The sequence below is a fragment of the Macrosteles quadrilineatus genome, unplaced genomic scaffold (genome assembly GCF_028750875.1).
Source record: "Macrosteles quadrilineatus isolate MER2022 unplaced genomic scaffold, UCM_ALF_1.0 Scaffold_5__1_contigs__length_97177068, whole genome shotgun sequence".
Lineage (NCBI taxonomy): Eukaryota > Metazoa > Arthropoda > Insecta > Hemiptera > Cicadellidae > Macrosteles > Macrosteles quadrilineatus.
In genome coordinates this window covers 78,925,212-78,939,438 of record NW_026542598.1, presented here as the reverse complement: position 1 = coordinate 78,939,438, position 14,227 = coordinate 78,925,212, and the positions used below count along the sequence as shown (strand labels likewise).

General features: G+C 35.9%; 1 protein-coding gene across 3 annotated transcripts in view; it reads left to right on the top strand.

The window, feature by feature from the left end:
• Positions 1–14,227, top strand: part of LOC128994670 (MAP kinase-interacting serine/threonine-protein kinase 1-like) — a 123,320-nt gene that overhangs the window by 29,102 nt on the left and 79,991 nt on the right. Inside the window, exons 1-2 of one of the 3 annotated variants that reach the window (XM_054419369.1) lie at positions 4,136–4,234; positions 13,981–14,050. In XM_054419369.1, coding sequence (XP_054275344.1) covers positions 4,151–4,234; positions 13,981–14,050 — 154 coding nt within the window. In that variant the 5' untranslated portion in view covers positions 4,136–4,150. Of the gene's footprint in view, positions 1–4,135; positions 4,235–7,106; positions 7,161–13,980; positions 14,051–14,227 lie in introns of those variants that run through there. The other 2 variants (XM_054419371.1, XM_054419370.1) reach the window with 2 other exon arrangements.

The window sequence follows — 14,227 nt, the reverse complement described above, 5'->3', positions numbered from 1 at the left end:
TTTCTCAGATTAGATGCAAAATTGTTTAAATAATTGCGATTGGTTGAGCCTCATATTAGGAAAGACAATATTAATATGAGGGATGCAATTTTCGTGAGTCACACACACACAATTTTCACACATAAATTACCTACCTCTAGCAGATGAATGACAGGGTATTGCGCAATACTACCCGTACACGATTCAATATTTTGAAGATTGTGCAATAATTTTCCAAACTTTTTGTATTAATTCAATATATTGCACAATATTTTTTGTCTTAGGTGACACATTCAATAATATTGTGCAATATATTGTACAATAATATTATCTTTCTTCAACCACGAGGGTAGCGTTGTTTGGATGTTTGTAAACAATGATTTTGATAACTCTTGACGAGGAAAAACTTCCACGATGACTGGAAAAGTCGAAAACTGTTGTTTTGTTTGTTTTATTACGACTTAACTTGTAAGCTGGTGTTTACGTTACAGAAACACCAAAAACCAATCAGAAAGATATTATTTTATTTGTGATAATGATTTGTAGTTTTAGTTAGGTGTGTTTCAATAGGGGTAATCCAATGTTTATGTTGCCAATAGTAAAACTTTTACAATAATGTAAATATGGTTATTTATTTGGAGGACACGACATACCTCGGTAGGTAATAAATTGCCTAATTTAGTTTCAATTAACCTTGACATTTTATTTCAGTACGGTACCTATATTCAAACTTTAATTATATAATTTACATGGGCTTCAATTGCCTGAGGTGTCTAAATATAATTGTGACGCGATTCAGACCCTATGATTGGCCTCTTTTAGTAGTAGAGCAGTATTGGTAAATAAAGAGCCTATTTGTTGACGTTTGCTGATGCTACGAATACAATAAAAAACGCTAAGCGGCTAGCTAGGCTGTGTTATGGGTATGGGTTAAATTTATGGCATATCCAAAAATATTTAGGTATTTTGCCCGCATTTCAATTTTTTTTCTATCGTTATGTTACGCACAATTGAATTCGTCTATTTTAAACAAAGACTATTGAAATTATAATAAGTTCTAGTGTCAAACTATTTTGAAGAGATGGTTTTAGCGAATTTTCCATAGGGAATAAGCTATTACCGCAGGTCTCATGGTAAGACCTAGACCTGGGACCGATTTACTTTTTTCGTTTTCAGGTCCCCAGAGGCAAAAAACACCATCCGTTCAAATTCATATATGTGTGTGTGTCCGTTAGCGCGATAAGTCGATCAAAAATGATCCGATTTTTATGAAATTTGGTACTAACGTGTAAACCTACATTTATTCGAACGAGTTCGCGAACCAGCATAATCGGACTATGGGAACGGGGGATGGGGTAAAAATTGATTTTTCCCATTTTTGACCCTAAAAACACAACCGTACTTGGCACACCACTCACACGCACAGTAAAGATAGCCAAAGTAAGCATATTGCTAATGTTAAAAAAATGATTAACTGTGTCGATGGGTTCGCTAAGTATTAAACTGTCGCGAGCTGTACTTCACTACTGTACATTACAACACGTCGATGGAATCACAATAAGCACAATGGTGATAAGTCTAGTCGGTTGGCAGACAACAGACAGGCGGTTGGCGGTTGGCGCAGGAGAGTTACATTAATATCAGCACGAAGGTCGGGGAGTGGCTGAGTACTGCTGATGCAATACTGCTGAGGATTGCGAATTGTGAAAAACACCCAAAACGAACATTAGTTAAGTTACGTGTGCTGAAGAGTATAGTCGTGTTAGGGGAAATACATATTTTTGGTCCTTCGAAACGGATATAATTCCAATACATTTTTAAGAGATAGGTTGTGTGTCCCTTGTTTTTCTAAATTGTTAATTGATTTTTATAGAATTTCAACAAGATATTACGGAGAAATAAAAAGGTTTGACTACACAAGAACTAAAAAATATTTTTGGTCCTCCGAGCCGAAGTGGTTTTATTATCAATTTAGGCATTTCTTAATTTCCAGTTTTTAATGGTAAAAAATTCTCTGGTATAGAATAAACTTACATAGTAGTAGAATAGCTTGCACAGTGTTCAGATTCGGTTTGAAATTCTACAGACGAGAGCGAGCTCTCCGCCCAAGGCTGGAGGATTTGGTTCAAGGCAGGTTCCTACATAAAAAGCGACAGGCTGGTTTAATACACCTTTTTTGTCACGTCTCTAGCTTCTAGCTGCTTTGAAACCTAGGATATAAATTGTATCCCCTTCTAGACTTAGTTAGTACGTTCATGCGTTGCCTTAAGTACATTAAATAACATCTATACCCAGATCCTGAAAACATTAGGATGGTTTGATTTCTGTCTTGTTATTCACTTAAATAAGGCTAGACCTAGGGGTTGCGGCATTATCACTTGGATAAAATCTATTGGTAATTTGGTGGGATTTGAACCCGGGATCTCAGTGACCGAAACCCCGCGCTCTAACCACTAGACCATCTCGCTTCCCAACAATTAACAGTAAAAAGCCTCAAATTAAAATAAATTATTTTAACTACTCTGCCATTCATCCTGACGAAATTCCTCGTCAGAGATGTTCCCTTGCCGTTTCCCGTTGGGAAACCACGGAAGAAGCCCGTCTTTGTCCCGTAATGTCTTGCATATCGTTTATGATGTTGCCTCATTGCTAGAGAACTCTGTTGTGTCATAGCAGTTTCCTCTTGTCAATGACGCAGAAAAGTTCTCTGGTCATTAATCCTCCGTTTCTTTTTTCGCTTTCACTTCAGTCATTTCCATTTTCACGATATTTTTCTACCATATGTTTTTAAGTGGACTATTAGACTACCTTACTACCTCATTTATAGCTGAGCCAAAGAGACAATTTTGTCTTCCTTGTTATTTCTGATCAGCAATATGTTGTACTGCCGGCAAATGATATACTTTTTCAACGAAAAATGTTATTTACCGTCGTTATTGTCAAAGAATATTCGTAAACTATTCTACCAGCTGAGTCGTCATCCTTGTTATTTCTGATCAGCTGAAGAATTTGCCCAGCCGACGATATGCTGTTTCATTAACCTTGAATACTGAAGTAGTCTTCCCATATGTTTGGACCAGCTGCGGTAGTCAATTTAATAGAAGTACATAGTAGTAGAAAGAATGTGTGTCGTACAGTCTCCTATTTGACTTCCCCCTCTTTTTTTTTTTTGCTTTGGTGGTTGGTGTAACATAAAAGATTCTATACACAGTACTGTAGCTTGCAAAAGTCTTCTTATCTGTCCCAGTTAATTAAACAGTTTGCGCACTTCGTGGTATTCAGAAATTGACTTTAGTGTAATTTACTTTTCGATGGCTCAATTTAACGATGTACACTTTGATTATAAAACTGATTACCTTCTTCAACCACATGTTGGTATGACGACTAGACTAGTTTCGTTCCTTAGAACTTCATCAGGTCATTTTGTATGCAACCACATCATCAATTGTGTATCAAATGTAATAAATTGTGGCATGTCAATAGATTACTTAAAACTGTCACAATCACAATAATTTAAACTTGTGATGTTGATAAAATAGTTGATGGACAGTATACAGTTTTAATCGGTTTTATCAACTTTTATTCCATTTTAACAATTTTACCAACATGGAAGTTTCAATTATTGTGACAGTTTTTCCAAAGAATTTACCAGAATGTACATTGATGATGTGGTTGCATACAAAATGACCTGATGAAGTCGGAACGAAACTAGTCGTTATACCAACAACTGAGGTTGGATAAGGTAATCATTTTATTTAATCATATTCCAAAAGTGTCACAATGAATAATCTAAAACTGAGTTCAACAAGCTTCACAGTAAGTTGTAATTTCAGTTTGATTATTTATGATTTAGATTATGATTTAGTTCCCATAGTCAACAAAAATAAGTTATTTTCTACACCAACCCCTGTTGTACACAATGTTAACATGGAAATAGTCTTATCGATAGTCTAAAGGTTGTTTCAACGCACAATGTTATAAACAGTGTTATATTCCATAACAATTCTTGATAACCATCACAATACTGTCAGATGAGTCACTAGTTGAGTCTTCTTCCTTGTTATTTCTTATCAATTTGATTTGTTCTGCCATCCAATGATAAGCTACGCAACGCAAGGCTGTCTATAGCTTCTTACTGCGAGTTCGTGGATTGAGTTTTAATGTTGTTTACATGTCTAGTCAGCCCTACCCGGCGTTTCAGTTTGATTTTCGTTTTCCTAGTGTCGGCTTGTACAACTGGCCGTCCGTTACTATGGTAATGTAATTTCCATGTTTCGTTTGTTTACTAGTGTCGTGTTTTTCGCTTGGTAATGCAATTAATTCTCGATTAATGTATACTGTACATAATCATTTATTAACAAATTACCAACTATAGTTTATTTGTCATTTTGTGATTTGCCCTTCCCAATAAAATACCAATAAGAGGTCATGTTCCTATTCTAGTACAGTAGACGACTCCAGTATTACTTGGGCATTAAGGAAGCAGCCTAGCAACTATTCTTTATTTATTTTTATATTCCATACAACAGCGTTAAAATGGGTTTAGTCCTATTGAATAAGTAGTGGAGTCCAGGTAAGATTATGTAAGAATAGGCCTAGTTATTTCATTTTTATTAATAAACATTTTTTAATAATTTGATTAAAATTATTAAAAATGAAGCTGGATAGCCAAACGTGAGCTGAGTAGTGCTCACCTCCTACTCAGAAGGCTGCCGGCTCGATCCTGAGTAAGATCTGTAACTTTATAATGATTATTTTTTAAGAAATTTATTTGTTGATTCAATTTATGCACTGGCTTGTAATGGAAGACGCAATAGATCTTAATTGGGTATATAACAAAAATATAAGCGACGATTTCTAAAATGTATTTCTTATAAATGCCCTTTTCTTGCATATTTTTTTCTCATTTCCCCTAAGACGGAATGTTTCCGTTATAAAGCCAGGTTATAAGGTGGCAAATGAGACAGGAACTTGGTAATTTGACAGTTGACTTCCAGAAATACCCAAGCACCGCCTCCACCCAAAATCCAACTGTCTCTCCAATTCTCCCTTAACAATTCTGACAGTTGGTTTCGATTTTTAGACCAAAAGTAAAGATCAAGCAGACTTTATTTGCACTTTCCTTATGATTAAATTTTTCATGCAGTTTATTTTGATGTTATGTGACTAAAACTAGTATCTCTTAATGAGACAACTGTTCAATGTGCAGACAATAATGTCTCTTGAGGTACTATACCCAAACTCTTAGGGTACCACACCCAAACTATTAGGGTACCATACAAAAAATCTTAGGGTACCATACCCAAACTCTAAGGGTACCATACCCAAACTCTTATGGTACCATACCCAAACTCTTAGGGTACCGGGTACCATACCCAAACTCTAAGGGTACCATACCCAAACTCTTAGGGTACTATGCCCAAACTATTAGGGCACTATACCCAAACTCTAAGGGTACTATCTGCCCAAACTCTTAGGGTACTATACCTAAACTATTATGGTGTAGATATACTGTATAGAGTGGTAAGGTAATGTTTTATATTAGATACATTAATGCCAAACATTATACACAAGTCTAAAAAAGTACTACAACAGGGTATTTTATACTGTGCCTTTGCCTGCAGTGCCATAGAATGACTTGGCAAAGTATATTATGAGTTCTATTTCATGCTTTTACTGGTTCACTTTATGCAATGTATAGAAAGCAGTTATTCTAGAATGCCTGATTATATACTGTACTTTGCCTGTAACATATATACATACAAAATATTACAATTGCAACCGATTTTTACCTTTCAAATGACTCTACTCATGCTCAAAATTGGGCCTGACATTTTAAATAATTTAGAGGTCAATATAGTAAAGATCTTTGTAATTTTATAGATTTTAACAAATTGTTTCAATTGTGAATTGAATTTGGAACCTTACTCAGCGGGAAGTAGTTTTGGCGACTCGTTTTGGCACGGACTTGGTGTTGAGGTCCTGTTTTGAAATAAAACTGACGTCTTTGGCAAAAATAGCTGAACTGCACTGGTGATATCTAGACTGTATAATCTTTGATTGTGAAGAGAATCAGAAGAAAATTATTAAAACAAAACATGTATTTTCAATTTCTTTAGCCTCCGGATTACTGTAGGCATATTATACTTATGATGGTTTACGATACCTACATATAGTAATCCTTTGTTGCTGTTTTGACAACTAGTTTCGGTTCTTCTGAACCATCATCAGGCATCAAGGCGTAAGGTCACCACTTCATTCGAAGGTCGTTAACAGAGTTCAATAAATAAACACGACACACGATAACATAGAACGGAAACACTTGGATGAAGTAAATGCCTGACCCCCTGAGGTCTGATGATGGTTCAGAAGAACCGAAACTAGTTGCCAAAACAGCAACAAAGGATTACTATATGTAGGTATCGTAAACCAATATCAACAAAAAAATTATTGTAGAGTGTTTGTAATTATAATCAATGCCTTCTATCAATTCTTGTGTCAGTCTTAAATTAAATTAAACATAATTGAACATTGACCAATCAATGTGTTATGGAGTATTTACATAATGTCGATACAGTAGTTTCAGAAAAAAATGTCGCAATGGAATTGGGCCTCCAACATGATGTTATTTGAAATACTGATTTTTGTCATTTACACCAACTTTTTTAACAGTACAACCTATGTAAACTGCAAAATTATTTTTGTCAGAAACAATGGATAGTATCAAAATAAGAAGTGAGGAAAGTGGTAATTACTCCAGTATCTCACTTTCTTTGAGAGTCGTTAAATTTGGATAAAAAATGAGTTATTGCAGTGAGAGTGTGCTCCTATCAAATGATGGTTTTTGTCGTATACTCTTTAATTTTTAAAGAACGCAAACTGGAAATACGACTTATTGCAAACTAAAACATATTTTATGACACTTTTTTGACAGTATGGCAGTACCGAAAATTAAAGAGAGGAAACCGAACAGAGTCATTCATACAGATCAGATATCTGGACTAGCATAATGCATAAATATATTCTAGGTTTAAAATATGACATTTTCAAAAATTCCTAAGGCTGTCACATGTATTTTAATTTTTAAAATTCGCCAGCTGAATATTATTTATTTAGTATTTCGGCGACCAAATTTGACATAACATCGAAGGCTCCAGGGGTATGGCAAAATGGTGCAAAAAGTAAGAATTTACAAAGTTGTATTTCTTCTTATGTTTAAATAGTTTAAAGTATCCATGTTCATCTTATTAGTTATCTAACTTACAATTTTACTTCGTCGTGGGTGATAAAATATGGTAGCTTGTTTTGGAATGAACTTTTAAGGTTAACTTCTGAATATGTTTATGTTTAGTTATTCTAGCCAAATGTTAAATTATTCACTGTGACTAGTTATCTAACTTTTATGTATTTGTTTCATCTACACAACGTTAGTAGAGGTTCAGTTTTGTCACTTTGGAATGGGAATGGGAAACTCGAATATATTGTCGATTTCAAAATCAATTCGGTTTTACGGTTTTACGAAACACAATTCATTTTTATTATGACAAAGAGTAGAAAATAGGTGTAGAATTTATCATTTGAAATTGCCTATGCATTCTTTGTATTTATCTGGTGGCTCTATGTTTGCATATATAAAATAACCTACATTTTTGAAGTTCAGCATTAGGTTGTGTTATTTCTATGCACCTAATAATGTGTACCAATTAACAACTAGACCTAGCCTCTGTCCTAAAAAAAACTATTTGTTGATTGGTTCAATTTACCCGTGCAATACAATCACAAGTTACCGGTACCTTACATATTTTTGTTTTATTTTTGGTCTTCTACACCGTTTCCTTTCTGAGTGGTCTTGACGTTTTGAATAAGAGAAGAGGCCAATCTCTGGCCTTTTCACTAGCTACTCGTTAATTGATAACCAAATTACAAATAGCATCTAAATACAGAACTGATTCAGATTGGGACACAACCGGCTAACATAAACTTGGTAATACGTCAAATATTGCTCGGCCAATGCTTGAATTTTAAATATAACCACATAAGAGCAGATGCAAACAATAACTTATTTTTCTGCGAATTTCGTCGCACAAGAAACGGACTATGTGTTTATTCTTGCTTTTGTCCGTGCTGCAAAAGTTTATTCGAACCAATAAATGGTTCCCACTTGCGTGGTTTTGTCGCACGTCAAAAAAACGGACGCATGGCTCTTAGCACAGAAAAGGGAAGTAATTATTCCCCTGCCAGTGCTCTCTTCGGAGAAGTAATGTTGTGTTGTGTGGTTGGGACTTCGCAAGTATATTTTGGACTCATCACACACAGGGATTACCTATGCGTGTAGACAACGATCCGAAACGTGTTATTTCGGTCCGTGACGGTTTTCGTGTTCGGTTGTCTCTGAGGCAGATGCAGCAAGGTCTATTCTCGTCGCCCTTTGTTCTAATATTCTCCAATTCCCGTCAATTTAGTGTTGCAGTCTTCACCAATTAGTGTTCAACATTGTTTAGTGTTCTTTTGTTTCCATGTACCCACTGAAATTTGTGTAGACATGTGAGCATCTATGTGTATGTTTAATATACTATACCGTATATAATAGATTCTTACTGAGAGTACCTACTTCATTTTTGTTAATGTTTTTTACTGAGTAATTGATAGTGCGTTTGTATCCAGGAGCACAAACGAAATAAGTAGTACCATTGTATTGAATATTTTAGCGTTTGAATACTAAAGAATACGTCCCTCCAAACGTTCAAAGTACCGTAAATAATATTCCCGTGAAGGAGAATATTTTGTCCACACACCTACTATTAATACTTTAAAATTACATAATAACACGTTACCTTCTCTGCTGCAGAAAACCAAAGTACTCATGTTAACAATGACATAAAAAAAATTGAAACGTATCTAATGTTTTTTAATTGGAAATAAATCTGACAAGTTTGAAAAATACTTGGGTAAAAAATCCAATCAGACGAATGGAAATTCACTTAGCCTAATCTGTAGGTTTGCTGCGGCGGGGTATTTTTTCCTCTTCTAAGTGTATGACCTAACCGTGTTCCGCGTGGAATCTTCAAACACGTTTAGTGATTGTCTTCCTGTCTGTCATTCGTCAGTTGTATGTTCACCACTGTTGCATCATGGGACTCATGTCATTTCGTGCCGCTCCATAACAAAGTGTTTTACAAATCACGAGTTTACACTTAAATCCCACTGTATGTGTAAAGTTACGCTTTATCCCTCAGTAGAATATGTAACGGTGTTGGACTGGCCCTAGACACCAGCACTAGTGCTAGACACCACATAAGTGCACCATTGAAGGTTTCCTCTGTACATTACTTACTTCTCCGTGTTGTAACCAACGATCACATGTTGTAACCATCGTTGTGACTGGGTGTAAATGGTGTATTTCCAGCATTGCCTCAGAGGTAGGAAACGTGTTGAACTGAATGTTGGCTCTGTTGAATATTGAATGGATGCGGGTATCTTTCGCTTTAGGTTTTCTACTACCTAACTCTCTTGTTGAATGAAGCAGTTCAATTATGAAATTGTACATACTTTTCCATTAGTTGAGGTAAAATAAAATTTAATCATTTCGAAAAATTATTGATAATTTATCTCGTTGGTTTACTGATACAGACTAAAACCGATTTTTTAACCAAAATGTTAGTAAAATATAGGCTACTTGGGAGTCATTGACTGCTAATAGTATGAACAGTCTTCTTCACGTTGGTTATGTTTTACTGAGCTAATATTGGCTGTTTTATCTCAATTAGGGTGGAGTACTGTACATTATCTATCTATACTATTATAAAAAAGAGGTGGTGTCTGTGTGTGTGTATGGGAAAAGTAAACGCGAAAACTACTGGTCGGATCGGGCTGAAATTTGGCATGATGATAGCTCACATTCCCGATTAACATATAGGCATATTTTTATCCCAAAAATCCTTTCGGGCTCCGCCCCAGTGGCTCTGGAGTTTCCCATGTTAACCTTATGAGAAATGAAATTATTGAATCTTAACAGCTGTTTCAATTAAACAAGTTGGTTCTGTTCTGTGATGTTCAATAGCATTAAAGTTACAAGGATTACCAACAGGGTGCAGCACTAGCACTATTATTTCTTTTACATTTATGACAACAGCAAAAGGTGAGTGAGCGTAGCGAACGAACTTCAACCTGGAGGCGAGTGAGCGTAGTGAACGAGCTAACCTGAAGGCAAGTGAGCGTAGCGAACGAGCTAACCTGAAGGAAAGTGAGCGCAGCGAACGAGCTCCAACCTAAAGGTGAGTGAGCGTAGCGAACAAACTTCAAAAAGAACCTAAATTTCTTAAACCATGTCCTCACTCATAACTGCTATAAGCATTTGATACTTATATGCCAACCCCGTACGAAGGACGGGTACTCTGCTAGTCTTTAATAATAAATAATGTTCTTTTTGGTTATTAACACCACAGGTAATAAATTCAGCAGTATTAAAAAAATACGATTTAGGCTATATGTTTCAAAATTGGTTATATGATAAAAGATAAAGTAAACAACAATAAAAATGTGTCAACCGATTCATAAGAATGATAAATTTAAAGTTGTGTTTGGTATATGGTAGAATATGATGAGATAAATTGTGTAGATTTTTTATCGACTTGACCAGCTGTTTCTTTAGTCAGGAAGGAATATGTATTACATGCAAAATGATCTAGGTTTATGATTTAAAATCATGCAAGTCTAAAGGTACGGGTAGACATTGACTACAGTATTGCTGAGTCCATTTTTGAACCATAAAAAATCTACTTATTCGTCCAGGATTGAACCTGTACGGTTTAGACTTGCATGATTTTAAATCGAAGTATATCACACTGCAAAGGTTTATATTTGCTATCTACACATCAGTTTCAACGATGATGGCTGTGTTTTGACTCGCCGACGACAGCCGTGTGTGGGAGTCAATTAAGTTGACGTGGACATTGACGTGACGTCAATGCGTCAATGGCAATTGGTTGATTGGTGCTATATCACGGACCAGATTGACATGTCAAGTGTGATATCTCAATCGGACTGCCACTCTGTCACTCTAGCTCGCCTAACTGAAACAAAACCTGCCAATCTATTATTGTCGAAATAATTCTAAAAGGGTGATTGATCTGCAGTACTGCAAGCCCTCGATAATCCGGAATTATACAAAACTAGCTGTTACCCACGGGCTTCACCCCGTTTGACTTCATAAGTATTAATAAAACTATTGATTGGTAAGTTAAGCTGAAATAAACTAAACAGAATCCAGTAATAAAAAAATATAAAAAATCACACCTGATTTTAATTAAGGTAATAAATTAAAAGAGTAACATACAAATAAGTACAGCAGATGTATTTTTAACATTATGGAAAGTTCCCTTTAGAAAGAAATTACGATCTTAAAGGGCAATCTATAAAATAATGGATAGTTTTGCGCAAGGTTTGTCGTCATGACGAACATTTTAAGTACGGTACATGGTTTATGGGGGTGTGACTTGTAGTTTTCTCAAAAGTTCATGGGTACTTTGGGATTTATATATGGATGTTGGCACTAGGGCACACGGGGTTATGTTATGTTCCTGTGGGTGGTCAATCTGGTGTATTACATAACAAAAAGATTTAAAGCATGTTTATTGTTTAACCCATTGTATGCGTATACTCTATTTGATTACAATTCTAAAAGCCCTCTATTCAAAGAGAGAATCGTGAACATCACTAAATTGCATACATTTACTTTAAGATTCCCTCCAAAATTGTATAGGTTATTTTAGCTTTTCCCATTCTGTAAGGCAGTGGTTGATAAGATTCCCTCCAAAATTGTATAGGTTATTTTAGCTTTTCCCATTCTGTAAGGCAGTGGTTGATAAGATTCCCTCCAAAATTGTATAGGTTATTTTAGCTTTTCCCGTTCTGTAAGGCAGTGGTTGGTAAGATTCCCTTCAAAATTGTATAGGTTGTTTGAACTTTTCCCATTCTGTAAGGCAGTGGTTGGTAAGATTCCCTTCAAAATTGTATAGGTTGTTTGAACTTTTCCCATTCTGTAAGACAGTGGTTGGTAAGATTCCCTTCAAAATTGTATAGGTTGTTTGAACTTTTACCATTCTGTAAGGCAGTGGTTGGTAAGATTCCCTTCAAAATTTTATAGGTTGTTTGAACTTTTCCCATTCTGTAAGGCAGTGGTTGGTAAGATTCCCTTCAAAATTGTATAGGTTGTTTGAACTTTTACCATTCTGTAAGGCAGTGGTTGGTAAGATTCCCTCCATAATTGTATAGGTTATTTTAACTTTTATCGTTCTGTAAGGCAGTGGTTGATAAGATTCCCTCTAAAATTTTATAGGTTATTTTAACTTTTACCGTTCTGTAAGGCAGTGGTTGATAAGAATCCCTCCAAAATTGTATAGGTTATTTTAACTTTTCCCATTCTGTAAGGCAGTGGTTGATAAGATTCCCTCCAAAATTTTATAGGTTATTTAAATTTTACCGTTCTGTAAGGCAGTGGTTGGTCTTTTGGCGGGAGCGTCCACACGTGGACGAGTCCATCCTCGGACCACGTGGTGGTGTGGGTCTATATATACCCTCTGGGAAGGCGCCAGATCGCCAAGGTCTTCGGGACGTTAAACTTTACTTGGCGTCCAAGGGGAGTTCGATTTTTCATGGATGAAGATGTTAAAGTAAATCAAGCGTAGAAACACTAATTGTTGGGGCTTCGAAATATTTTTGTGATTTATTACCAACGGAACAAGAAGTAGGACCTCGATTACCAAACGTTTTATACAGAACCTTGGTAACAAGAGGGTTTCTCAAATCCCCGCCCCCCTAAGAATCGTGGAAGAAAACGGGTTGCGTTTTACTTCGTAGGATTTGAATAAAAAGAACGTATTCAATAAGTACAGAAAGTCAAACAGGTTTCTAAAATAAGCCATTTTGGTTACTCTAGTTCAACCGCCTCCTTTCAGAATACTGTGAAGAATAATCTCAATTATTCGTTGTGAAACAAGACCTTATGATAAAGGAAAGTTATATATGCCCTACCTTGAATTTGCTACCACACTGGGTCTTTTGATGGCGCTAAATCGATAACACCATAAAAAGTCAACGTTTCCTGAATTTCTTGCTGTGGATGTTGCGCCTTGTTTGTTACGTTGACATCCATAACTAAAAAATATCGAATTTGTGATTTTGCTCTCTAACATATTTTGCTTTCGTTATGGAGTTGCTTCAACTGGTTCTTAATAATCCCAATACTAAACACCATTACCGTTTTTGACTCCAGTCACCTGGCTTTGAAGATAAGCCTGTTTCATCCCTGGTTCTCAATGTGAAACTATCGTTCATTCTTTTGCTAATTTCTTGTAGGATTAGGCTTTCTTGCATTTTCCGGTCTTAACTGGCTATCACGTTCAAGCCTTCCTTTTCTACCACCTCTATTAAACCAGAGGGTTTCAGCTCTCTGGATTGGAACGTCACGAAGAAGGAGATTTCCCCATCATTTCTAAATATGAAAGCAATTCTTCTAAATAAAATACTCCAATGAGCTTGTGCAAAAGAAATGGTGACAAACACTATCATAATTCTAAATATTACTAAGGCTGCATGATTAAACATTTTATCGTTACGTAACCAAACTAACCCTAATACAATATATCAAGATACACTGTCGATTCTATCAAGATAACGATGTATACTACCTGTTTACTGCGCAAATACGATGTTGTAGTCGTTAAAACACAAGTAGCATTTTATCATGCTGGTAGTCACAAAGAGACAGGCGTTCGTTTGTCAATGCCAAGGCCAACGTTGTGGTGATAACGTATATCAAGAATTCTGACTCCCTCTCACAACTTGTGTAGAGTTTCATGAATATAAGTAAAATAACGTACTTTCTGTTGTAAAATACGGTTTGTAAACGTGTATAGTTCATGGTATATCGTGTATGCATAAAATGTTACTATATTGGTGGGATTGATGAAATTAAGTCAATTGCTTTGGTTCTTGTTTCAGGAGGCGTCCGTTGGCGTAGGACGTCGGGTCGAGGGGAGCCAGGATGGACCAGACACCATGCAGCAATCAGGTAATTAGAGGAACCTGGTGGTTCGGAATCCATTTATTATCAGTAGGTTTATTCGCTTAGTTAACAAAAAAGCGCCATGGACTTCGGCAGTGATGTCATGGGTTCAGATTCGGATCCTCCTGCCACTACTTTTTATCCTAAGCTATCATATCCTAACCTAACCTAACTTGACCTAAC